This window comes from Prunus persica, chromosome G2, assembly GCF_000346465.2.
Source record: "Prunus persica cultivar Lovell chromosome G2, Prunus_persica_NCBIv2, whole genome shotgun sequence".
In the NCBI taxonomy this organism is placed as follows: Eukaryota; Viridiplantae; Streptophyta; class Magnoliopsida; order Rosales; family Rosaceae; genus Prunus; species Prunus persica.
Window position 1 is genome coordinate 22,227,421 of NC_034010.1, and position 26,056 is coordinate 22,253,476.

General features: G+C 38.0%; 4 protein-coding genes across 5 annotated transcripts; 2 read left to right on the forward strand and 2 right to left on the reverse strand.

Moving 5' to 3' along the window:
- Positions 273-9,894, forward strand: LOC18787099 (exocyst complex component SEC10b). 2 transcript variants are annotated; one of them, XM_020557488.1, is made up of 25 exons: positions 273-501; positions 1,496-1,591; positions 1,705-1,962; positions 2,051-2,125; positions 2,641-2,742; positions 2,882-2,932; positions 3,009-3,114; positions 3,769-3,888; positions 4,132-4,223; positions 4,395-4,563; positions 4,640-4,716; positions 5,082-5,180; positions 5,296-5,386; positions 5,907-5,992; positions 6,081-6,254; positions 6,864-6,917; positions 7,034-7,138; positions 7,291-7,383; positions 7,488-7,634; positions 7,876-7,973; positions 8,094-8,178; positions 8,677-8,735; positions 8,831-8,929; positions 9,017-9,100; positions 9,406-9,894. In XM_020557488.1, the coding sequence occupies exons 2-25, from the start codon at positions 1,496-1,498 to the stop codon at positions 9,482-9,484; spliced, it is 2,499 nt and encodes an 832-aa protein (XP_020413077.1). In that variant the 5' UTR covers positions 273-501; the 3' UTR covers positions 9,485-9,894. The 2 variants fall into 2 exon arrangements, with proteins under 2 accessions (XP_020413077.1, XP_007218915.1); XM_007218853.2 differs by having other exon boundaries at positions 325-501; positions 7,034-7,162.
- LOC18785470 (WRKY transcription factor 22) lies at positions 14,299-16,281 on the forward strand. Its single transcript, XM_007218136.2, has 3 exons — positions 14,299-15,129; positions 15,256-15,366; positions 15,508-16,281. Exons 1-3 carry the CDS (start codon positions 14,639-14,641, stop codon positions 15,977-15,979), a joined length of 1,074 nt encoding a protein of 357 aa, XP_007218198.1. The 5' UTR covers positions 14,299-14,638; the 3' UTR covers positions 15,980-16,281.
- LOC18784808 (pentatricopeptide repeat-containing protein At3g61520, mitochondrial) lies at positions 17,929-20,897 on the reverse strand. Its single transcript, XM_020557772.1, has one exon. The coding sequence runs from the start codon at positions 20,674-20,676 to the stop codon at positions 18,352-18,354; it is 2,325 nt and encodes a 774-aa protein (XP_020413361.1). The 5' UTR covers positions 20,677-20,897; the 3' UTR covers positions 17,929-18,351.
- Positions 21,008-23,783, reverse strand: LOC18786748 (3-methyl-2-oxobutanoate hydroxymethyltransferase 1, mitochondrial). The gene is made up of 5 exons (XM_007218170.2): positions 23,208-23,783; positions 22,570-22,776; positions 22,313-22,459; positions 21,701-21,754; positions 21,008-21,609 (listed from the first exon to the last, which is right to left on the reverse strand). Exons 1-5 carry the CDS (start codon positions 23,616-23,618, stop codon positions 21,376-21,378), a joined length of 1,053 nt encoding a protein of 350 aa, XP_007218232.1. The 5' UTR covers positions 23,619-23,783; the 3' UTR covers positions 21,008-21,375.

Sequence of the window (26,056 nt, forward strand, 5' to 3'; positions counted from 1 at the left end):
TTAGTTCGGGCATTTTCTTGCACAACTCGGACTCAAAAGTCGGGTTGGCGTTCGGACGGGTATAGGTTGGCCCAACTACAACAAAGTTAAAAAAGGAAGAAAAAGGGAATGTTTTTCTTAATCAGAAAAAGAAAAGGAATGTTGTGAGGGCAGAGGCAAGCGAATCAAATTGAAACAGCAGACCAAATAAAAGGCGTACGAAAACAATAAAAATAAAAATCAAAGCTACAATGCTTATGCTTCCAGCTTGTTTTTTAGATGCACTCTAACTCTCAAAATTACCCTTAATCATTACACCGTTTGTATCACAATGGAAGGGTAAAATGGTCACTAAAGTTATTGAATATTCATTGTAGTCTTCGTCCACGAACTTCCTCTCTCTCTCTCTCTCTCTCTCTCTCGCCCTCGATCTAACCCAAACCAGACCAAGCAAAGAGGAAAGAGGCAAACTCTCTGCTACTCTCTCTCTCTCTCTCGCTCGCTCAGTGGATTCGCATAGAGGTGGAATTTCCCTTCTCCCATTTGCTTTTAATTATTTTGGATTTTCCTTTTCTAATTTTTACGGCGTCCAAATTAGGAACAGTAGTTGTTGATTTTTGCTTAGAGTGTGAGGAAATGGTAGAAATTATTCAGTAATTTCTGTCATGTTTTGGGGGTTCAAATTATAGAGAGTCTGTTGCGACAATTGGAGCTCTGAATATAGGGATATTGGAGCTTTGAATCCAATGGTAACTTTTGTAATTTCTTGATCAATTTGTTTGGCTGGTGAGATTACAAAGCTAAATGATGAAAAATTGGAAACGGAGTCACCAGCTCCAGTAATCTAGCAGCTGAAAACGCCATCAAAACTAGAGCATCTGTTTTTCATTTGAATAAACATAAATTTTAACATGCATTTCTTTTGTATCGTAATTTTAGACAACATTCATTATCTTCACCTTGTTTTAATTTTTGAGTCCTATAATATGTTTCGAGTAATGAATCGCTGTTTTCTTTTCTTGGACTGCTCCTACTTTAATTTGTTCTGTAATGTATTCAATTTTTATCTGAATCTGAATCATGGTTTCAAAGTTGAACTTTTAAGCTGTTAAATTGAAAAATGATAATTGTTGAACGGGAAATAATGTGCTCCAGGATATCCATTTCTAGGATTTTGAAAATTCATTTTGTAACAATGATGGCACCAAAATTTTCATTAGTGTGCTCCATTGACATGAAAGATATCCCTTGATGAGATATTGTGTATGGAAGGCCCGTTTCTTGTTTCATGGGACTAGCAAACATGCACATTCATGTTTTGCTCAAGAGTTGGGTTTATTAGAAGTCTTAAAGTTATTTTTGTGATTTGAGCAACAAAATTTTGGTTCTCGATTGAAGAGTGCTGTTAATATGTCTGTAATGGATGGAACTGTTGGCTGGATGTTGGCTGTATCATTTGTGAGCTCCAATGGCGACTTTATTGATTGTGCTTCACTGCTGATTTTTCTTGAACTAGATGAAAGAGAGTAGAGATGGAATCAGAAGCGGTAGACATTCAAAATCTTCATCTGTTAGCTCACTTCCACTCATCTTGGACATAGACGACTTTAAGGTGAAAAACTGCAAAATATATCATTACCTTATGTAACTATTGTAGTATACCAATGATGCACTTGGGCATTAATGTAAAGTAAAGATTGAAATTCCTTGGGATTTAAAATGCAGGGGGAGTTTTCATTTGATGCATTGTTTGGGAACCTGGTAAATGATCTTCTCCCATCTTTTCAAGAAGAAGAAACAGACATATCTGAAGGTCATAGCAACATCAGTGGGCACGATGGTTTGTCAAATGGACATATGCGAGCACCATCGGATGCAGCAAAGTTTGCGCAAGGACTGTCAGACCCTCTATTTCCAGAAGTAGATAAGATCTTATCTCTGTTCAAGGATTCTTGCAAAGAGTTGGTTGATCTCCAGAAACAGGTATGCCTTGTGACAGCGTAGGTATTGGACTTACAAAGTCATTTCAATTTTTTCTGAAGTTGTTGATTTCCCCCTCTTACCCTTGAAGATTGATGGAAGACTCAACAATCTTAAGAAGGAGGTTTCTGTACAAGACTCTAAGCACCGCAAGACACTTGCTGAGGTTAGTTAGCAGAGGGCATACATTTTACTGTTTATCCTATTCAGAAAATGTTTCGCACACTGTACTCGAAGAAGGAGCAGCAGTCCTTTTCAACTGGGAAATGTTATTGTCAGAGCTCAGACTATCATCGTTAGAGCTCCATGGATATTGGGGTTGGACTTGATGCATTTCTCAAAGCTAGAAATGACATTTCCCTGTTGAAAATATATGGAAATTACTGCATCTGGCCTTTTGTGATTTTCACCATTCGTTTGGTAACCAGTATCATATGTGAAGAATTCCATGGAAGTAACATATATGCTTCTCTTTATTGTTTGATAAAACCAATTGTTTACTATTTTAACTTGCTTTTTTAACATGGTTTTCCACCAATGTTAAAGTGAAAACATGTAAATTTTTCACAAAGTGAGGAATCTGAAGTCCAAAAGTGCTTTGAATCTCAAAGCATTAGATGAATCTGAATTGAATAGTGAATCACAAATTTGACTGTATTCGTGATGCATGTTATTTCTCAGCTTGAAAAAGGAGTAGACGGCTTGTTTGGTAGCTTTGCCAGGTTGGATTCTCGTATATCAAGTGTTGGACAGACTGCTGCAAAAATAGGAGATCATCTGCAGGTGAAGTTTGTCCTATGCTTGGTTGCTAGTGCATATGCTTTAACGTCCAAAGTTGTACTTGTTAATGATTTCTACTGTGCAATTATTTCTTTAACTCTTTGTTAATTTGTGTTTGTAATTTGTGGGTTTTCCTTGTCAGAGTGCAGATGCTCAGCGGGATACTGCTAGTCAAACGATAGAGCTCATAAAGGTAGTCAGGGTCCATTTATTATATGCTACCCTTTATTTTTAATAAGTTAACACCTTGTTATCATAAATCCTTGCAGTACTTGATGGAGTTTAATAGCAGCCCAGGCGATCTGATGGAACTTTCACCCCTATTTTCCGATGATAGTCGTGTTGCAGAGGCTGCTAAAATTGCACAGAAACTGCGTAAGATGGCATTATCATCTTAAAAAATCTGTAGTTATTTTTTAAGGCACACTATTTATGAGCATCTCTCTCTCTCTCTCTCTCTCTCTCTAGAAATGGGTATCAAAGACACTGTGGGTTAGCCAGTAGCTGTGATTTGTTTGCAAGATATGGTCATGAAATATTCTTAGGTGAATGAAACTAGATTAAATTTGCATCCGACTTGTGTAGATATGACTTCATGAGTGTATGCAAATAATTACCATCCTCTGTCAAGAGTGTTTAGCACCCTATAGAGTTGTAGAAGAAACTGATTATGTCAGTGTGATATCTTTTAAGAACAGACTTGTAATTTTCGATAATACCATCCAATATCCGACTGTGTAGATATGACTTCATGAGTGTATGCAAATAATTACCATCCTCTGTCAAGAGTGTTTAGCACCCTATAGAGTTGTAGAAGAAACTGATAATGTCCGTGTGCTGATAATGTCAATGTGATATCTTTTAAGAACAGACTTGTAATTTATGATAATACCATCCAATATCCTGGCAACGGGAAGAAAAATGTGATTATTGCTTTTGGTAAATAAGTTTCGTTTACAAATGGATTTTAGGAGTGGTAAAAGTTCTCTTCATTGCAATAATAACCTTCCATGCTTCTATCAATATTAGGGGCATTTGCTGAGGAAGATATTGGAAGACAAGGTATAGCTGTACCATCAGTTATGGGCAATGCAACAGCTAGCAGAGGATTAGAAGTTGCAGTTGCTAATCTTCAGGACTACTGCAATGGTATGTATGTAGTCACAAAAATATCATGTCTAGTTGGGAAATTGACTATAGTCTCCATGCTATCGTTTGATGTCACTGTGCCAAAAACTTTATTCAAAACTAATGGAGCACCTTCTTAATGATTCTATATGAAAATGTGGAATCCTAGAAATTAAAAGCTTGGGTGGGAAAGAGTTTGGAGTCCCTTACAAATTATGTTGATTTATTTTAATCAAGTTCTTTTTCTTCTTACCTTCTTAATAGAATTGGAGAACAGATTGCTAGCTCGTTTTGATGCTGCATCACAGAGAAGAGAATTGTCAACCATGGCAGAATGTGCTAAAATTTTATCTCAGGTAATAATTGTTTTTAGACCTAATAGATCATGATATTCTTAGATTTTAACACCAAAACTCCAGGCCTCTCTCTCTCAAGCTCTAATTTCATACCGTATCAGATATTTTTACAGCTTTTATTCACTAGAAAAATCCCTTTGCCTTATTTTGTTTATTTAAATTGCAATGCAGTTTAACAGGGGCACTAGTGCCATGCAACATTATGTGGCAACACGTCCAATGTTTATTGACGTGGAAGTCATGAATGCAGATACCAGATTGGTTCTTGGTGATGAGGGTTCACAGGCTAGTCCTAGCAATGTTGCTCGTGGACTTTCTTCTTTATATAAAGAAATCACAGGTTTAAAAAATACCGTTGATCCAGATTAGAGGTTATATTCCTCAATATATTTGTTATATCTTTGTTTCTATTGCAGATACTGTGCGCAAGGAAGCTGCAACAATTATGGCTGTATTCCCTTCTCCTAATGAAGTTATGTCAATCTTAGTTCAGGTACCAACCAGGATTTTACTTTATTTTATTCTTTTTATCTTTTTTGCATGAGTGTATCTTTGCTCCCCACACTTCACCCAGTTGTAGCCTAACCATCCCCTTCTAAGCCTGCCATGCATCATATAAACCATTGGGCAAACCCTTTGCAATCAAGACATCCCATCTGGATGCATTGACTGCAATGTTAACCCAGGGTTAGTTTATATAACACATAGGCTTGGAAGGGATTGGTAAGCCTACATGTTGGTTAAGGGTGACGACGAAAAATGACTCCTTTTGGGTTCATTTTGGTTCCATGTTAATGAAGTACTTGATTTTTTATTTATTTTTCACCTTTATAACTAGTTTTCTTACGTTGGGTGCAGCGAGTTTTAGAGCAGAGAGTTACTGCTCTACTTGACAAATTATTAGTTAAGCCATCTCTGGTGAATATACCTCCTATAGAAGAAGGCGGACTTCTACTAGTGAGTAAATTTACTATGGCTGTTTCCTCCCTCCCTCCTCTCTTTCTTGCACACTAAATGCTTTTGAACTAACAATCAGTTCTTTCTTTAACTTGTATTTGACCTGAGGCTGCAGTATCTTAGAATGCTAGCAGTGGCGTATGAGAAGACACAAGAACTTGCTAGAGACCTACGAGCTGTGGGATGTGGTGACTTGGATGTCGAGGGTAATGAATTAACTTGAAAACTAGCTCCTTATTTATTTGTTTTCTCAATGCAGAGTACTTGTGTGACTATTATGGTACTAATGGTTAATATAAGGTAACCATGAGGCTTTTGGCCAAAAATAAAAGGCTTGTGGATTGTGTTTTGGAGCAATTGACACTGGAAAGATTAATTGGGAAACAAAGATAGGCAGCACTCGAGATGCCTGATATGGTTTAAGAAACTTCGATTTCTATATTGTTGAGTTAATCTACTGCGGGGTTCTAACTAGATGGTTCCAGTTGCCTCCAATGTACTTGGACTTTGCCCTTGTTTTTAAAAAAGATGTTTTTATTTATTAAAATAGCAGAAATTGCTATTCTTTAACAAATCCTAGGCTCACAGCCAACAAATATTTACCTGTACCATCTTACTTGGTGAGAATGTTTGCATTCAGTCAGTCCTCATTTTGCTTTGGTTGGAATTGCTTCATTCTACTTATCTACTCGGGGATTTTCATAGAAAGTTCCTCTGATGGTGCAGGCCTCACGGAGTCTCTATTTTCTTCTCACAAGGATGGATATCCTGAACATGAGCAGGGCTCTCTTAGACAACTATATCAAGCTAAGGTTTGCATCAAATGCATCATCTCTTGACCAAGCTAACTCTCATTCTGTGTTGGTGGTAACAATCCATAACATGCATTACTCTTTGCAGATGGCAGAACTACGTGCTGAAAGCCAGCAAATATCTGAATCAAGTGGAACAATTGGGCGTTCAAAAGGGGCTGCAGTAGCATCTTCCCACCAGCAAATATCTGTCACTGTTGTGACAGAGTTTGTCCGTTGGAATGAAGAAGCAATTACCAGATGCACATTGTTTTCATCTCAAGTAATGTTTGTTGTTTCAAGGGATTCTACATATGATTACTCGGGAGTTTTCAACTTTTATCTAATGACTTAGGATTCGGGAAAAATGTTTGCCTAGTATGTTTTAAAGTCTGGAAGAAACATATTTATAATTATGCCCCTAAGTTTTGCTTTGACAGTGTTCCAGTGTAGTGTTACTTCTGTTCTCCCCAACATTGGGGTCTACCTTTTCTTTTTCTCATTTGGCTTTATCAGGTTAACGTGCATTAACAGAGTTCCTTTGTTTAATGTTGAAATTGGAGATTGGTTATGAGGTGTTTTAAAATCTATCTGCACACGGAGATTATGAATTTGAAGACATAGTTGTATGAAATTCATGCTAAAAGGAGCTTTTTCCCCTGTGGATAAGTAGGAAATTCACCTTCATTGGTGCATTAGTCAGGTGCATGTTATGCTGATGATATAAAACTGATAATTGGGAGATGGGCAAACTCATTAAGGGTAGGAAAATAGGGGGAAAAACAATGTCCTTGTAGATGGTAAAATTGGGGTTTGAATTGTACTGGTTTTTTATAAAGTATCAGATATTATACCAGTTTAACAAATTGATTTTTTACATGTTGTTGTACAGCCTGCAACCCTTGCAGCAAATGTGAAAGCAGTCTTCACTTCCCTGCTAGACCAAGTAAGTTGGTTCTTAGATAGAGGGTTTGATCAAATTTTGGTTCATACAGGTTCAGTTTTTATTTTTATTTTTAAATTATCAAAGAACGAAATTCAGGAATGTTTTTAACATTTCAGGTCAGTCAATATATAACAGAAGGTCTTGAACGAGCAAGAGACAGCCTGACTGAAGCCGCAGCTTTGAGAGAAAGATTTGTGCTGGGCACTAGCGTTAGTAGAAGGGTAGCTGCTGCTGCTGCTTCTGCTGTACTTACCTTATCGTATACTTTTTGTTGCATTCTAAATTGTGAACTATAGAATGTAGTTATATTTTAAATAAATGTATAGTCTACCCAACACGGTGGAGTTAAGGGATATGAATGGCTGATGTGTAGGCAGAAGCTGCTGCCGCCGCTGGTGAAAGCAGTTTCAGATCTTTCATGGTTGCTGTACAACGCTGCGGTAGTAGTGTGGCTATAGTTCAGCAAGTATGTTTCTGGATTGCCATTATCTAAATGCTTTGAATGTTGCTTTGAATGGAATGACCTGGTATGTTATGAGAGCTTAAATTGATTGCCATTTTTCTCTCCAGTATTTTTCAAATTCTATATCTCGGCTTCTACTCCCCGTCGATGGTGCACATGCTGCTTCATGTGAAGAAATGGCAACGGCTATGTCCAGTGCAGAGAGTGCTGCATATAAGGGGCTTCAACAGTGTATTGAAACTGTGATGGCGGAGGTTAGTTATTGAATTGTAGATCTGCTATTTAGATTCTAGGGTTAGGCATGTATACTTCATAATTCCACCCCTTTAGTATCAATTAAGTATAGTATTGGTTTGTCTTTCATGCTAGGTGCTGCTCTACATGTGTGTACACTAGTTCTTGCTGATTCTTGTGTTTCTTGAATATGTATTTTGCTCTCTATGTCAATTCCTCCATCTCTCATCTTTTTCCTATTGTGAAATTCCTACTATCCAGGTGGAGCGGTTACTTTCTGCTGAACAGAAGGCAACAGATTATAGATCACCTGAAGATGGATTTGCTCCTGATCACCGGCCAACAAATGCCTGTACAAGGTACAACCGATGAATAATTAAAGCCTATCTTAAGGGCTCCTGAAAACTTGTCATTTAATTTGTTCTCTTACAGACGTGTTGTTTCTTGATGTTGAATAACATATCTCTCCTCTTGTCTAGAGTTGTAGCGTATCTTTCTCGTGTATTAGAATCAGCATTCACAGCACTTGAAGGTCTTAACAAACAAGCCTTTCTGACTGAATTAGTAAGTAGTTCGTTTGTGGTTTGATTTATGTGATTCCATTCCTATTGTAGCTCTTTTGCAGTCATAGATTTAGAATTAGATTGAATACTGTAGAACATTGAGTAATTGAAAGGTGAACTGCATATTGCATGGCCATGAACACAGCAAGAATGCTTTCAACTAATATATGATACAGTGAGAAATGGTTGTATCAAAATTCATTGAACACAAAAAAGGAAAAGAAAAAAGCAGAACAATTGCATTATACAAGACCTTTCACATTATCTCTTTGTGGCATGTGTTAGATCAATTATGATATAATGCACAAAGATTGCCAAACAAAATTATGCAGTTTATGATATTTCTCATTGTCATTCTCTTATTGTAATATGCCTGGGTATTAACTCAATATTTTTGGGTTTGGCTGCCATGGTTAGGGAATTTGTAGTGATAATATAGTGATGATGAATCTTTGCACCTTCACATTTGAATTTATATTATGGTGAAAACTTTTACTAGGGAAACCGCTTGCACAAAGGGCTGCTAAATCATTGGCAGAAGTTCACTTTTAATCCCAGGTAGGTGGACTTTCTCATAATATGTTTTGTGGCCTGCTAATTAGTTGAAAGTTTCACATCACGTAACTCGTACTAATTGTTTCTTCGTTTCTCAGTGGAGGACTGCGGCTGAAGCGTGACATAACTGAATATGGAGAATTTGTGCGTAGTTTCAATGCTCCTTCCGTTGATGAAAAATTTGAATTGCTGGGCATGTAAGTTTCCAAGAAATTGCTAGATTTCCAGCTTCTATTCATGTTGATATTTTGAATCTGAATGTAATGATGATCTTTTTTCTGCAGAATGGCCAATGTGTTTATTGTTGCTCCTGAAAGCCTCTCAACTCTGTTTGAGGGTACCCCCAGCATACGGAAAGATGCACAGAGGTATCAGTTCAAACATGTTGTGAACTGTGGACTGTAAAAACACTCTTAGAACACACATGCAGACACATGAAACTCATTTTTTCCCTTCCAAGGAAAGAAGAGAGATGCTTTCCAATTGATGGAAAGTTTCCAAATTTCTCGACTTATTTTTTAAAACATCCAGAAAGAAATACACTAGTATCAATTCAGCATGAAGTTGTTTTGTCAGAGTGACATTTATTTATTTTTCACTATCTCATTGCTTTCACTGCTTATCAAGGTTTTCTGTTGGTTGTGATAAAGTTTTGATTTGGATCGGAAATCAGGTTTATTGAGCTTAGAGAGGACTACAAGAGCGCAAAGATTGCTGCCAGACTTAGTTCCTTGTGGACAAGTTCTAGTTAATACCGAATCAGTCTGCTGATTAGATATGACCTCCCAAATTTTAATTCTCATCCAGCTGCTCCTGAGCTTAGAAAAATGGCACATCAAGTTGAATTCATCTGGAGGCACAGACGCCAAGCAAAGGAACCAATTGAAATTAAATTAACTGTCTGGTTAAGGAGCTGATCTTTGGACAGATAATTGAATACAGAAATTGTTTTTCTTTCCAATTCAGTTGAGTGTATATTTTTGAAGGTATAAATAGGAGGACCTGAAAGATTTGTAGTATTTTAGAGCTTGAATTTATTTGCTAGGGTTGCGAATTAAATTGACAATATGAGGATATGAATCATAAGATGTACCCGTGTTTGCCTTTTGTAAATGATACTTTCAGGAAATAATTTAAGACAACCGAAGTTTGAATTTGTGAATGCTTTGCTTGTTTCTTTATTTCAGCTCGAACAATATTTCATTTTAACATAATTGGGGCTTGTAGCTCAAGTAGTTAAGAGTATTTACTCTTGTACCTATAGTCCTGGGTTTTAAGTTTGTTTCCCCTCTCCTCCAATATCGCTTGGATCCAAAAAAACTAAAAAAAACACACGTAATAGAGCTCTACTGTTGTCTGTAATTAGTCAAAGGGCGCAAAAAGGAAGGTACAAAGTTCAAGTTGATGTTTTCACTCCCAGGTCCATGAATCACATGTAGGAATGAAGGAAAAAGAAAAAGTTATGGCTAGTGATGGAGATATATTCATCCATGGCCCCGCCCTTTGTGGTGGGCTTCCTCCTATATCTTTGCTGGCTAGGCACCCTCCTTCTCCCCCTTTCCTTATTAAGTGCTCTCTCTCTCTCTCAAGAGAAACGGTGATTGATGTAGAAAGTTTAGTGGGGGTGGCTAGTAATGGATTACCCATCTCCTCTGATAGCAAAGGTATCTATCACTTAAATGTCCTTGTGCCAAACCCATTATAAAACCATCTGCCTATCTTACGATAGGCCAAGACACACACCCAAAAAAACAAAAACAAAAAAAGATGAAATGAAACAACAGGTGCCAAAAGATACTGAATATCCCAACAATCATCATAGTTTTTGTGGTTGTGCGGTTGCTTGCTATGGCTTCTCATACTTGTCAAGCCCTACCTTTTTCAAGTCTCTATTATTTTGACCCATAAGCCAAGTCATAGCAAGCAAGCAACTCAAAAATCTCAAAATCCCTTTCAACATATCCACAACCCCAAATGGATAGAAACAAACAAGCAGAAGAGTTAATAGCGTGTTACGTGTATCCTTGACCATTGACCACCCAAAATGGAGATTGAACTAAAAAAATTATATATTACCCAAAACCACCAGAAAGATTTTTCATTCAAAGTGCTTCACAGCTTTGTATGAATGTTAATACGTTACCAAGTGTTGTGTTGTGGATGGAGAGGGAGAGAGGAGAGAGGAGAGAGAGAGATATAGAGAAGTGTGTGACGGCAGGTTTGTGTCATAATTATGTTGTGGATGGATAGTGGTGGGTGGTCCAAAGTCTAGAAATGCCTCCCCTCCCCTGCCTTCAACATGAACCATCATTATCAACAGCTCCGGTTTCACTTTATTTTCTCGGCCCAAAAAGATGGTGTGATTAACTGGATTTAATCTTATGAGCTTCTACAAGTATCCATCTCTCAAAAGAAAGAGATGATGGAGGGAAACTTGTTTGGTATGAAAACTACAAGAATTGGAAAGGATTTCATGCACCTACACCAATCAGTCAAGTTTCAACAGAAACAATCGAGAATGCTAGCTACTTTCAATTTTTTTGTATTTTTAATTCACATTCTCATTCTGCAATGTTGTATTACGTTAAAAAAACGTTCACTTTTTTTTTTTTATTTCTGCCAAAAAATAAAACTTACTAAAAATCATTTAGTTATTTGATTAATAATATGGTAAGTGTATATATATATTTTTAATACAAGCGATTAAGGGAGGAAAGTGTTTGGTTAAAATCAAACCTAAAAGATTAGACAGTTTCGATTATTAAACCAAATTTCATGATGAAAATTAGATAGTAGAATATAGAGGGCAATGTACAAAGATAAGGGTATCTAGTATTCCTCATCAAGTAAATACGTAGAAAAATAATCCTCTATGTAAGGGAAATAAACTTTACATCTGTCTTGTAGATGTTGTTAATAGTGCATGTGTGCTTATCTGACTATACGTCTAGACCAAAGATCAAAATAAGATAACCTATTTTATACCAATTTGGGTCTTCCCCAATTGTCAAAGTCAACACAATCAAATTGTTTTAAATTAATTAAAAACAAATGCAAATGGAATGGGATGATGGGCACCCAAAATCTAGTTCAACTTGAGTAATTTGACGAGGTCAGCTGACCAAATTGCTAACTCTGCTTGCCATGACCCTCAAAGTTGGGGGGCTTGTAGCTTTGTATACACTCCCCTCATTTTTCCTATTTTTGTTTTTTCTCGGATTTAGTTTGTCTTTTCTTTTCTTTTTTTTTTTCCCACCGTAATTTCTTTAAATTTTAACATTGGATGGAGACATTGACCCCACACGCTTACTATTCAATGCCTCGTGCACCCACGTCTTGGCACCAACCTCACATGCAATTCGTTCAACTCACTAACACCATCTTAGTGAGTCGCACTCTATCACCGCATTTTTTCAGTATATTCTCCACACAATTCTTCAACCTCCACCGTTGGATTGATTCGACAAAGAGAGATACTAAACCCACATTGAATTACAAGATTATGACTTGTCAAGAGTGAAAATTTACTTTTTAAAATAATAACAACTCGTGACAGGTTGGTGTTTTGTATTCAGTTAAATTATAACATGTGGTGAATTTAATTAGGGATAATGATTTCTTCTTAGTACGTCTCTCGAGATCGAAGTCATGCCCTATATAGCTAATCATATGTTCTGTTGCATGTCGAAGCTTCTTGGAAAGTTGAGTATTAACGATTGTACAGATATGTTATAATTTGAGTGATTTGTAACGCTATATTGACAGCTTATGTGATGATACTGTGCTGTCACATGATTTATTTAGAGAAAATTACTGCTGGCTGGCATGCCACGTCAGCTTTCGTGCGCCGTAGATCCACAGTTGCAATGTTGTCTCAGTGTGAATCCCCTCCCGTAGCCGTCGGATCGTCTTACTTTGCCTTTGGTCGTCGAGCCGTTAGATCAGCGCTTGGACTTTGACTCTTTGATGGCGGCATTATTGGGCACACCGTACTCGCTCGAAGGAGATAGAAATACAAACTCGCTGTGGGCTGGCGAGACGTGGAGGGTATAACTTGAGAGCACCGCTACCTGGAACCCATGTGCCGGTCACGAGCGTTAAGGAGTGGGGAGGTGCTCCTTTGATGAAGAAAGTGGGGACAGGGAGAGTACAGAAGAAACAAAGGCATCAAAACCCAAAAAGAAGGGAACAGATGCTGCTTCTGCTGCTGCTCCTTTTTGATATAGAAATGGAATTCTACAACCCCAATGCACAAGCACAACAAACACATTTCCTTATTGAATTAAAATCAAATAATTGGGTAAAACACCTTTAAAAGTGGGGGAATGAATTGATTATGAAAAGTTTAAACCTACTATTTTACTTAATTAAATCATGCAATCCTTTTATATTTGGGTAGATGTGTTCCCGACTTTATTCAGAATGTTGTGTTAATTGATTATATAAGTCAGGTTTCATGACTCTTAGTTGTATTTTTCGATTTTCAATAAATTAGTTCTCTTACTTTCAAGACTTCACTATCATACGTTCTCTAAAAATGAATCATTGTTTAAGTAGTTCTCAAATTTTTTTATGTCAACATTGACCTTGAAAAATCAATGGTGGTTTGGAGGGATTTGAAATAAATTTGAATGTCAATCATTCAAATGATTCAAGGGTTGGTCACACCATAAATTTTTACGGTCAATAGTAACCTAGTGATAAAAACTTTTCAAATTAGATTGTTGAACAATTTAAAGTCTTTTGGGATCCTTTATGAGTCAATATTGATATTTAGGATTGGCCATGATCATATTATATTTAAGGGGGGGTGTTCATTGATTTATATTCGAATTCCTATTAGGATTCAATCTAATTTCAATTGAATTAAATGGTGTTTGATGACTGATTTGTTGTCAAAACAGAAAATTATTCAAACAAAACAAAGTTGTCATGAAATCAAACCACAAATTTTGGTAAAATTAGATGCCATGCAGCAATGAATTGGAGACCTAATTGAATGCCAAAGCAGCATCAAAGCATTGGTTTCTTAAATTAGAAGGGTCTTAATAAAATGCCACAATCATGGGAATTTATCAAACTAAATCAAAGCTTGATTGAACTGATTGATTCAGAATTAATCTAATTAGATGTTAAAACATCCCTAATAAAAACACTAATCTGTCATTTTCCCAAGATTACGGATAGGCACGTAAGCAGGAGGAGGAGGACGCAAATTAGGCTTTTGTAATTCTTTACCTACCCACTAAAAAATCTTTGCAATACCACCAAGCAAGCATTTTTGACAGGAGCGCCCAAATTAACTGGCTTCCACTTTTCCATTATTTTTTATTTAATTTTATTATAATAAAGTTGAATTAAAAAATAATTTATTTATTATCTATTTCTCCTTTTGTCGGTATAACTCACGAGCTCCACTCGCTATACACCGTGTGGAACTTTTCCTTAATCAAAACCCGCTTTGACATTTGAGCAAGTCAACCCCAAAACCGAAAACCAGTTTCCCCATTTGAATTTCTTTTTTCATTTCCTTCTCTCTCTCTCTCTCTCTCTCTCTCTCTCTCTGCAAAAGCAAAACAATGCATAGAGATGCCTTCTTCCTCTCGCCCTTTCTCTCACTAGGAAAACCACTTGTTTTCAGGCACCCTTTAGACTTTTGTGCATAAAATCCCACTGTCCCTCTCTCTCTCTCTCTCTCTCTCTCTCTCTCTCTCTCTCTCTCTATATACATTGTTTATATAATTCCTCTCCTACTCATCACACCCTTATCATCTCTCTCCCCTCTCTCTCTTACCAATAAAAAGTCAGCGCCTTCTTTTGTCTGCCTCTTCCTTTCTTTGTCCTCAAACAGTGATAGCTAGCAGACACAAGGTACAGATTCAGAAACCTTGTCTCTCTCTCTCTAAATGGAAGACGATTGGGATCTTCAGGCGGTGGTCAGAGGCTGCTCCACCGGCACAACCACCAGCAACAGAAGCACAGCCACCACCAACAGCAACAACAGCACATGCTTCAAAATCTCGAACTTCCATTCAAGCCCTGCTTTTTCTTCTTCATTTGGAACCGCTACTCTGCAGCCTGGCCTACAGCAACCACAATTCCAAGTGCTTTTCTCTCTTCCAGATCCCATTAAACCCAGAAATGCCATAGAGGACTTGCATGAGCTTTACAAGCCCTTCTTCCCCAAATCTCAGCCTCCCCTCTCCTCGCAAATCACACCACCACCCAATCTCTCTCCTTTGACTTCTCTCACTCCTCTGACTGCACCCAAAGATCAAACACATCCCATTCAACAACATCAACACCAAAACCACTACCAGCAACAACAACAACAACAACAGTCCAAGCCATCATCTCATTCTGTTTCCTCCACCACCACCCCACGATCCAAAAAAAGGTACAATTTTTCTCTTTGATTTTCTTTGTAACTTCAAAAAAACTCAATTTTGGGAGATACCCTTCTCGTAAATTGCGCTATTTAATCCATAATTTAAGTTATTTATACGTCTCTTTCCCATTTCAGAAAGAACCAGCTTAAGAAAGTGTGCCAAGTACCAGCTGAGAGCCTCTCTGCAGACATATGGGCATGGCGTAAATATGGCCAAAAACCCATCAAGGGCTCCCCATATCCAAGGTGGGTGGGTTTCATTTCATTTCATTTCTCCCAAAACTTAAATAAAAATGGCAAATTTTTTATTTATATAAAATTGCTTTTACCCATTTTAATTGTCCATGAAGGAAAATGGCTAATTTTATGTTGTTTCAACCAAAACAGGGGATATTACAGATGCAGCAGCTCAAAGGGTTGTATGGCCCGAAAACAAGTGGAGCGGAACAGATCCGACCCGAATATGTTCATAGTTACCTACACAGCCGAGCACAACCACCCGGCCCCAACTCATCGCAACTCGCTCGCCGGCTCCACCCGCCAGAAGCCCTTCTCGCCGCAAACCGTCACGGGCAGTGACTCTACCAAACCCACTTCTCCGGCAACCTCGGCGTCCGTCGACGAAGACCCTGTTGTACCTCAGAGTACAACCATGGAAAGCTTCAAAGAAGAAAAGGGCAGTCCTATGGTCGACGACGACGACGACGAGCTCTTTGGGATGTGTGATTCGGTCGTGAGCGACGATTTCTTTGTGGGTTTGGAGGGTCTCGCCGGAGATTACTTTTCCGATCACTCTCCGACGAGCTTTGGCGTCCCCTGGGTTTCTAGTAATGCTGCGACCGCCGCTGGCAGTATCTGATTCGTCGATAAAAGTCATCTCTTTTGTCAACACTTCTCTTTTTTTCTTTTGGGGGTATTTTTGACTTTTTGTTTAGAGAGAGAGAGGGAGAAAGAAAGGGTTAGGGGTGTAACTATGGGTGGAATCTTAATTATGAAATTAGTAGGGGGGAAAAAGGCTTGTAGTTTTAGATTAGTGAATTAGTTTTCTTTTTTATTTGTTGATTTATTTTTGGTTTGAGCAAAGTTAGTGGTAGTGATTCTACTACTAGTATATTACAATGAATATTGGTGATTTTAATTTGTTGATCATTTTTGTGATTAGCAAAATTTGTGTTGGTTTACCATTCCTACAATGTTGGTTTGTGCCCATTCTAAATCTATTTTCTTTTTACTAAATGCAAAAATGGATTATTGATGTATGCCATGGCTTGATTGGTCCAAAAGCCAAATTGGTACCCAAGTCCAAGAGCCAGTTTGGCACCAACTCTCTCTCTCTCTCTCTCTCTCTCTCTCTCTCTCTCTCTCTCTCTCTGTGTTATTTGTGCCTGGTTTTAATGCCTTATTTAGTCCAATTAATGAGAAAACAAATAATCTTATTTGAGCATGTATAAATGAACTATCAACATCATTCACACCTTGAGCCAAAACAAAACCTCAATAGCTGTTACTTGTCCATGGCAAGTTGGGGTCACAAGAGATCAAGGTTGGCCTTGAGGACCCTAAGTCATTAATATGCATAAATAACTTAAATCATATTTTAAAAAATAAAAAATTTCCCATAATATTTGCCAACAGAGTCGAGCTCAGTGGAAAAGTAGCTTGAGTTGCAGACCATAGGTTTCACCTTTGAATCCCCACGATATCATAGTTGTGTGTGTGTGTGAAAAATCCTTCTCCCATGCAATATAGATTATCGCTTATACTCAAAAGAATTCCTCTGATATTTAAACTCAAAATCTTCTTTAACAAAGTAAAAACTAAATGTCAATAAATCAAATGATGACCCAGAATTTTTTAATATTAAAGATTTCAACATAAACATATCGAGTTGCTATTGATTATTACTTGAAATGAATCCCATACCACACTTCTTCTTTTTTTTTAATTTTTTTGGTAACATGTGGGAAAACATTTTTGTGAGGCTTATCATCTTCTCCACCAAAGATCACAAAATTTCTTCTCCACCGAAGATCACAAAATTGAGAAATTTCGGTGCCATTCCCATTCGAAACTCAACTCATTTATTAAAAGAAGAAAAGGGTCAAAAGTATTGATTGAGGTCGAAATAAACAAGTTCAATGTTATTGACGTTAAAGTTTGTCAGCGTAATGATTGTCGGTGGTTGAGATAGCCTCGACGGTTGACGACGATATTCCGCATGAAAACTTTTTCTGTATTTTAACAGATTAAAAAGACGAAAAAGGGTTTATGAATAAAAATAGTTTTATTTCATTTTCTTTCACATGCTTGTAGAATTATGAGATTCTTTTTTTTTCTTTATTGGCATAAAAAGTGATGGGTTCTCAATATGATGAGTAGGGTTCAATTTACCACCCTTGAAAGAGTTGAATGATTTTGATTGGCTTAAAGACGAGCTCCAATTTTAAAGTAGAATTTTGCAATGAGGCAAAAATGTTGTTGCAACTTGCAAGCTTGCAACACCTCTCTCTGAAAATGGTTTTCTCTAGTCAATTGGGTTTCGAGCTAAAGAAGGAGTCTAAGAGATTTGTATTGTAATCAGTGTTCAAATCAAACCATCAAACATGAACTTGGATTCACCCAACCAAATCACTTGTTCATCAAGTGTCAACGCTGCCTTTTCAATAATTACCCATGTTACACAAAAAAATATGTCATAATTTGCAGAGAAGGAATCTCTGCCTGCCTCCTTTGCCATGCTGCTACAGTTCATAAAAAAGGCAAAACATTTGTTAGGACATGATTATGTGAGACTTGAGAAAATAGAGGTTACAAAAAATCAAGAAATTTCTTAAGATTGCTAGCAATGAAAACAACCAAAAGTGCATTCATACAAGAAAATGGTGTCACCAGACTTATTCACTGCAATGTTATTTTCATAGAAAAGCCAGAAAATGTAGCTTTCAATTCAAATATAACTTAGAAGACTGTTGCCTGATTCTCACTACAAACACATCCTTGTTTGCCTGATCTCAACATGGAAGAGGGGAATCCACCCAAGGACATGAAAAATGCTGCAGCAACAGAGACTCAGATAAGCAGTCTTTGAACTGAGGGGTGTCCAATATTGAACTGAAAAATACAACTACATGGCTAGAAGTTGGAACCCATTACGCTTTCTCCTAAGCATGGCCGACTCTGAAATCGACAATCTATAACCAATACTGACATTCTTTTGTCCGTGCAGTTACTCTATGCAGTAGAAGCAGCAACCTCATATCCTTGAACAAACCTTCTCAACTTTTCCGTTTCACCAACTGCGGAAAGCCATTCCGTGAGAATCTCCATGGTTATGTAATCAGGATTACAGGCATGTTTAATCATTTGATCCATAAATTCAAATGCTTTCTCCAATAAATTATTCTCCTTAAGACCTTTGAACAAGGCATTGAATGTCGCAGTATTAGGTCTCACCCCCTTATCTTTCATACTGTCTATCAAAGAAATAGCAAGTTCCACTTCATTCTTCTTGCACAAAGTATCAATTAAAATATTGTAAATTACAGTGTTGGGAGGAACCTTCGATTTAGAACCCATCTCTCTGAAGATTTTCATGGCTTTGTCAGTATTGCCATTCAAGCAATATGCATGAATCAATGCTCCAAAAGTGATAGCAGTAGGAACAAGACCCTCATCTATCATCTTGCTCAATATTCTATGACCGGTTGTAAGTTCCCCAGCTTTGCAGAAATAGGAAATCAAGGTGTTGTATGTTACACCATCAGGCTTTACTCCAGCTGCCTCCATTTCCTGAACCATCTCATGGACCTTATCAAGTTTATTCTTCTTGCAGAACCCATTAATCAAAACATTATAGGAAACGAGATCCAGGGAGAAACAGGCCTCCTTCAACTTTGATACAACAGAGATGGCATCATCCATCCTTCCAGCTTGGCTTAAACCAGAGATCAAGCTGTAGTAAACTATTGCATCTGTGGAGCCTCCATCTCTCAACATTTGCTCAAACAATTCCATTGCCATGCTAATATTGTTCACATTGCAAAAGGAAGTGATTAAGGTTGCGTAAGTAACAGCATTGCCTTTCACACCATCCCTTTGCATTTCATTTAAGAACTCAATTGCACTGTTGAGTCTCCCATGCTTGCATAGACAATCAACCATGGTATTCAGAGTTATCACACTTGGCGATATGCCTTCCTCCTTCATTTGGTGAAAGAGCTCACAACCCCTCTCAATGTCCCCGACCTTGTTGAAACCGTCAATCAAACAATTGTAGGTAACAGTATTAGGTGCACAGCCATTCTGCAATCTCATTTTTTCCATCAAACGCAAACCTTCTTCTTGCCTTCCCACTTTACAAAGTCCATCAATCAGAGTGTTATAAATGACCACATCGGGTTCAGTCGAAACCCCATCACTCTTCTCTCTTCCTTCACTGATCTTTTCAAACAACTCCAAGGCCTCATCTATCCTCCTAGACTTGCACAAAGAATTAATAACAATACCAAAAGTCACAACATCAGGATGAATGTCCATCTCTTTCATCTTTACCATTAGCTCATTCATTCTCTTAAAATCATTACATCTTGTCAAACATGTCAAAAGCGCATTGCAAGAAGCAGCTTTTACATCACCACCCAACTTCATGACATCATGTAAAACATCCCAAGCCTTATTAGTCTTCCTGTTCCTACACAAGGCAGTGATCAATTTCGTAAGCTTCACGCTATCAGGAAACACACCACGCTCACCAAATTTCAACACCAAACCCACAATGTCCTCCTCACTGAAGCTCCTCCCCGGCCACTCTCTCTTCAATAAATAGGAAAGCACAATATCACCCGTAACCTGGTCGACCCGGCCCTCAGCTTTTGGAGCAAACATTTCGTCGAGCACCTTTAGTGCATCATCGACACATCCCGATTTCAACATCACATCAATCGCCGCATTGCGGAGATGGGTGTTTTTCAAACCCGGGTCTAGATCATTAAACACAATGAGCGCCTCATCCACCATGCCAACCATGCCTAAAGATCGAACGAGCAGAGCAGCGGCGCTGATATTAAGCGGGATGTTCCGCTCTTTCGCCATCTTATACAAGTCATAAAGCTTGTTTTGCGAGGTGGGTTCTCGCTTAGCGAGCTCAAGAATGGCCTGGAATGATGACGAGAGCGAATCCGTCGAGTCTGGTGGGCTTGCCACATTTTCCGAAACGTACTCGAAGAACTTAAGGGCCTTGGAGGAAGCGCCAAGGCGGCGAGTGATGTGGAAAAGTGAGCGAGGTGAAGGAGCGGCGGAGTTGGAGAAGAGGAGGTGGTGGAGTTGGTCAAAGTTCCAGTCTTTTTCATTGGGTTGGAGGAGCTCGACCGCTTGGGTTATCAGCAAGTCGTCGTCTTTGGGTGATTGGTTGGGCTTAGGGTTGGGTTCGGTTTCGGGATCGGTGGAAAGGTGGTGGCTGAGGAGGAAGATGGAGGATTGGGTTTTGGACGTTTGGGGTTTAAGGAGGTTGAGGAAGGATTTTGAGTGCTTTGAAGCTGAGAGTGATAGAGTGTTCATTTTGTTCGGTAGAGATTTGAATGAAGGGGTTTAGGGTTTAAGATCATGGACAAGTAGATTTGGACGAAGTAGCTTTGTTTCTGGTTTTTCTTTTTATTATTATTATTTTGAGTTTTAAATGATTCGAATGTCCATTGCTCCAAAATTAAAATTCTAGGTTCTATTCGATTTTTACAAAATTCATCCAACTAGCAAAAGATCCACAAGATGACTTTTTATACAGTCCTCTTGTTTGTCACATCAAAAAGAATATAAATCACTCAATTGCTACAAATCCTACCGCATAGGTTAATATTCCCAACTTCCCACCCTTTATTTGTCCAAAGAAATGTGGAAAATGAAAGGCAAACACCTGTATTCTGTACTCAAAAAATAGCAACAAAAAACAAGTTTTGGTACAAAAATTACAGTAGGGTCTACTTTTATGCTCGGATCATGAATAAATATGGAAATGGCTTCAAATATCTTATTTTTGAAGTTGCTTCCAAATTCTGAACACAACTTTCTGCAATAGCAACTTTTCTTTTACAACTCAAAATGGAACCCAACTGCATACTTTTGATACCTCACTGTTACAAAGAGAAAATTGTCCTGCTCTTTCAAAATTCTTCTGTGGCCATTTACTTCGTAATGAAACTTTCAACCAAATATGCTGGGTTTTGCCCATTATCAGTCACTTGCAGGGCTGCCTTCAGTAGGTTATTTGCTTGTACTAATCTTCTCAGCTGCTTCAGCTGCTGCAGATGCTGCCTTGTCCAAACCCAACTTTGTTAACTCACTTAAAAAGCCATAAACTTCAGCAGCACTGATTTTATATGGGCTGTGGGCAGCGCCAGGAAACGAGCCGCTGGCCACTTCTTCCTTGTACTCTACTAGAGCTTTATTGATGACTTCTCCAACATGTGCAAACTGCTTACAGAATTTTGGGGTAACCTGCAAAAGATGAGGTGCTTCTTTGTTTAAATAAAATTCACATAAGTGGAGAGAAAGAGCTTTATTAAGGAGATGCAACTGTTCAGTTCACCTTGGCATGATGTGGATGTTGCATCATTCCAAGAAGATCATGGTAAACTAGCACCTGCGTGATATAGGGTAAAAGAAAATAAGTGTGCCAGAAATAACCACACCATGTCTCGTCTCTGAAGAAAAGGATGCAAAAACCCTGAGAAAATTAATTAACTTTATGTGCAAGGTACAACTTCAAAGAAGTAAATTAACAGAATGCAATCTCATGAGTCAGCTCAAGCTTTGGTTCTAGGCTCGTTTCAAGCTTCAGCTGAGCTCAAATTTGGTAGTTTTGAGCTAACCTATCCAGCTACCTCATCCCTACTAATCTGTTACATCATATGTCAACATACACCCCCAATGACAGTGTTCAAAAGAGAAAAAAAAATTTAGGATCCAAAACAAGGATTTTTTTATTCCCCCACCTGCAAATGCCTAAACCTTCTGAAACAAGCAAAGTTTCAAGTTACAGAAAGATATATACATCAAAAAAATTAAAATGATATGCTATTAAACAAACTTTCTCAAGGATGCTAATATCTATTTAACACCAAAAGGAACTACACATGCAAGCATTAAGGCAGACACATATAATACAACCAAGAGGAACAGGACTACATAATTAACTAACCTGTCCACTGCAAAAAGGCCCTGCTCCAATGCCAATGGTAGGAATCTGAAGAGCAGATGTTGCAGCAGCTGCCACTGGTGGAGGTACACATTCTAAAACAACAGAAAAGCACCCAACTTCTTGCAAAGCCAGTGCTGTCTCCACAACCTGCAGACAAAAATCCAATACAACATCGTTACAACAAATAGAAATTTCAGCACATGCAAACCCATAATAGAAAACAAATTACCGACACACGCATTCGTGCACACACAGACCTTGACAGCACTAGCAACATTCCTTCCCTGAGGCCTAAATCCCCCAAGAACACTAATGGCCTGAGGAGTAAGTCCCACATGCCCCATTACAGCAATTCCAGCTTCCACGACAGATTTTGCTGCAGTAATTCTAGAAGGTGACCCTCCTTCTAATTTGATTGCATCCATTCCTCCTTCCTTTAAAACCCTCACCGCAGAATCGACAGCCTGCTCATAATGGAAACTGCAACATCACCCACCCATGGCCTACTTATAAAAAATAAAAAAAAAAACCAATCAACAAAATAGAACACACTCTCATTTCTGAAATTCAATACAGCTCTGTTTCTACTTGGTTGCAATGAAATTTGAAAAAATGCAAGAAAGTTCGTAGCTTCAATAATTTCATCAATTAGGTCATAAATTTCATCATTAAAAACAACAAAAAGGAAAAAAATTAGTTAAATTTCCTTTCTTTTACACCCTCTGTCATGCTCATGCACAAAAGTCAAACAATGTTCCAATGTCCTTTTCCTTCACATTCTCATAAACAAAACAGATCTTTCTCAAAATTAGAAAGAAAACAAAAAGCCCATAGACAATGAACCTCCCAAATCAACAGAATTACGGAGGAATTTTCCATTTTATTCGCTACCTACCTGATTGGAGCTAGACTCGTAGGAGCCAAAGGGCAAGTCCCCAACCAAAAGCGGTCGCTTGGCGCCACGAGCCACGGCTCGGCAGTGAACAAGCATTTCATCAAGCGTGATAGGAAGGGTGGTGTCATACCCATGAACCACCATGGCGGCCGAGTCGCCGACCAAGCAAATGTCGATGCCGGCGGAGTCCAGGTGGACCGCAGAAGGGTAGTCGTAGGCGGTGACCATGGTGATGGGCTCGCCCTTCTTGTGCTTTTGCTTCAAGTGGGTCACCGTCACTCTCTGGTCTGGGCTCTGCGTCTTTGGGCCGCCGTAGACGGTGTTTTCCGGCACGTTGCTCATGCAACGGAGGATCGGAGAGAAGGCTCGCGACATCGCTTTGGCTCGTGAAACGGCGGCGTAAAATGCCATCTTTAAAGTTATAGAGAGAGATTGAAGGAGAGAAATTGGGGTTTGTTTTGGCTGCGCCACCTAAAACTGAGCAAGTGGAAACGAATGAGTGAGAGAAGGTTTTGTTGAACAACTTTGAATACTTTGGGATTTGACCGACTGAACTAGTCTTCATTTTTGGGACAAATGTTAACTACGCGCCAAAGTGGTGCCACCTACTGTTGCATTGGCAATGCCATTGAGGATCAAATGGGGCCGAGCGCTGAGGGCCAAGTACACTGAACACAGAATAATCTGGGTCGGGACATTTCAACCCAATATTCGTTCACAGCCTACCAGAAGGTTCCGAATAAGGACGAAACCAAGCCCAAACTTTTACTTAGGTAATAGAAACTAGGCTTATTTATTGTTGTGCCCTCTGAAACTATGATCAAATCTCACTTTATTCTGTGAAAGTTGGAGTGGCCAACTTTGCCCCTTAATCAAAGTTTTGCATTTTAATTTATTCCCCACCATCAAGTTAGTCAAAAACTCTGTTAAAGTTACCGACGTTGCACAAATGGGACCCATAATTTTGTTGAACTAGATGTCATGTAGGTGCCATGTGTAAAAAAAATAAAAAGAAAGATTTTCTTTTAAAAAAACTTACCTCAACTATTAATAATAAAATACATATTTTTTTTTTAAAAAAAAAAAAACCAAGGAATTAAACAAAGCATTGTCTTCTTCACACCCCTCCACCATCTCCAACAGATCTCCTCCCTCACCCTTCTTACCTAGCCAACCTTTTATTTATATTTATTTTTAGTTGTCTCCCCACACCAACACAACCTCTCTCTCTCTCTCTCTCTCTCTCTCTCTCTCTCTCTCTCTAAATCTGACGAGCCCGAAACTCCAGGTTCGTCGAGAACTCAACCGAATCGCCATCCCAGATCCATCGCGGACTCAACCAAACCACAATACCAAATCTAACCCCTAAAGACTAAGGCCACATCACAGTCTTCATCACCAAGCTTTTTGCCCCTCGCAAACCACAAACCCATCCCTGCCACAAATGTATGCGTTGTTCTTGTTTTCCCTTCCTTTTATTTTTGTTTTGGTGGTGGGTATGGCTTGTGGTGGGTTTGGGTGGTTATGGATGAGTCGCCCACATGCCACATGCCACATAGCCGCGTGGCTATATAATTTCATAAAAAAATAGTTGTATAGCCGCACAGCTGCACTATTTAAATAAATTATATTTAAAAGGTATAGTCGAGCGGTTATACTATTTAATTTAAAAAAAATTAAAGAAAAAAGGGACCCTCCTAATTGCTTTCGTTTATACTTTATAGATATTAATTTGCTAGTTTCAACATATCCAAATCCGATATTAATCGGCAACTATATAATATTTTAATATAAAAATTTTAATTATTAAAAAATATGTGAGAATTATTTGTAATTTATATGTTAATTGTGTATGTCTTATTGAAAATTTTGTTAAAAATACGTGTATTAAACATAAGAAATACATATGTACATGTACAATACAAGTATTGTATGTTTGCTTTTTTTTTTTTTTAAACGTGAATTTTATCAAGTCTTTAAGACATGTGCATAACAAGGATGTATTATTGAAAAAACATACGTACATGTATAATATAGTATTAAACGTGAAAGTGCTAAATTCTTTATATAGGTAAAAACTCTTGAAAATTAAAAAATTAAAAGGGGACAATAGAGACTCAGGTAATTACCTAATAGTAATAGATAATGCTATACACTACTCTTATCGATAAACGAAATTAGAAAAAAAAATTTAAAAGAAAAAAAGGATCCCAATATATATATAGTGGCCATACTATTTATTAATTTTTTATTTTATAAAAAAAGTAAAGCCGCCCTACTATACGATTTATTAAAAACAAAAAAAATCTAGTACAGTCACGCGGCTATACTATTTATGAAAAAACTTGAGTAGCCGCATTGCCCATGTGCCAAACAACGTATAGCCGCTCGGCTAGACTATTTATTTTAAAAATATATATATAAAGTAGTCTAGCGGTTAGGCCCCAGGGGTAATCTAAAAACCGAGTATAGCCAGGCGGCTATACAAGAAAAAGCGTTGTACGATTCATATACATTATATTTAAAAGGTATAGTCGAGCGGCTATACTATTTATTATTATTATTTTTTAAAAAGGACTCGTCTGGCGATTAGGTTCCGCGTGTCGAAATAAATATAGCTGCTCGATTTTTTGAGAAAATTACGAGATAAGTATAGCCGTTCGGCTATATGAATTTTTGAAAAAATTACAAAATAAGTATAGCCGACCGGCTATACGATTTTCCTCTTAATAATTCTTGACTTGCTCCTGATCTGCTTAGGATGAAGATTAGTAGGAGGAATAGGTGGGTCTATTTGCAAATCCAGGGTTTGTAAAGAAGGCAAGGTACTGGGAAGAATATGCTGATGA

Excerpts from the sequence above, each read along its gene's own strand:
- LOC18787099 (XM_007218853.2), top strand. The coding sequence starts at position 1,496 with ATGAAAGAGAGTAGAGATGGAATCAGAAGCGGTAGACATTCAAAATCT. Across the intron at positions 4,564-4,639 it reads TTTATATAAAGAAATCACAG|ATACTGTGCGCAAGGAAGCT; the intron begins GTTTAAAAAATA and ends TTTCTATTGCAG. Across the intron at positions 7,163-7,290 it reads CTGCTGCTGCTGCTTCTGCT|GCAGAAGCTGCTGCCGCCGC; the intron begins GTACTTACCTTA and ends GCTGATGTGTAG.
- LOC18785470 (XM_007218136.2), top strand. The coding sequence starts at position 14,639 with ATGGAAGACGATTGGGATCTTCAGGCGGTGGTCAGAGGCTGCTCCACC. Across the intron at positions 15,130-15,255 it reads ACCCCACGATCCAAAAAAAG|AAAGAACCAGCTTAAGAAAG; the intron begins GTACAATTTTTC and ends TTCCCATTTCAG. Across the intron at positions 15,367-15,507 it reads AAGGGCTCCCCATATCCAAG|GGGATATTACAGATGCAGCA; the intron begins GTGGGTGGGTTT and ends CAACCAAAACAG.
- LOC18784808 (XM_020557772.1), bottom strand. The coding sequence starts at position 20,676 with ATGAACACTCTATCACTCTCAGCTTCAAAGCACTCAAAATCCTTCCTC.
- LOC18786748 (XM_007218170.2), bottom strand. The coding sequence starts at position 23,618 with ATGGCATTTTACGCCGCCGTTTCACGAGCCAAAGCGATGTCGCGAGCC. Across the intron at positions 21,755-22,312 it reads GGCCTTTTTGCAGTGGACAG|GTGCTAGTTTACCATGATCT; the intron begins GTTAGTTAATTA and ends TATATCACGCAG. Across the intron at positions 21,610-21,700 it reads AACATCCACATCATGCCAAG|GTTACCCCAAAATTCTGTAA; the intron begins GTGAACTGAACA and ends CATCTTTTGCAG.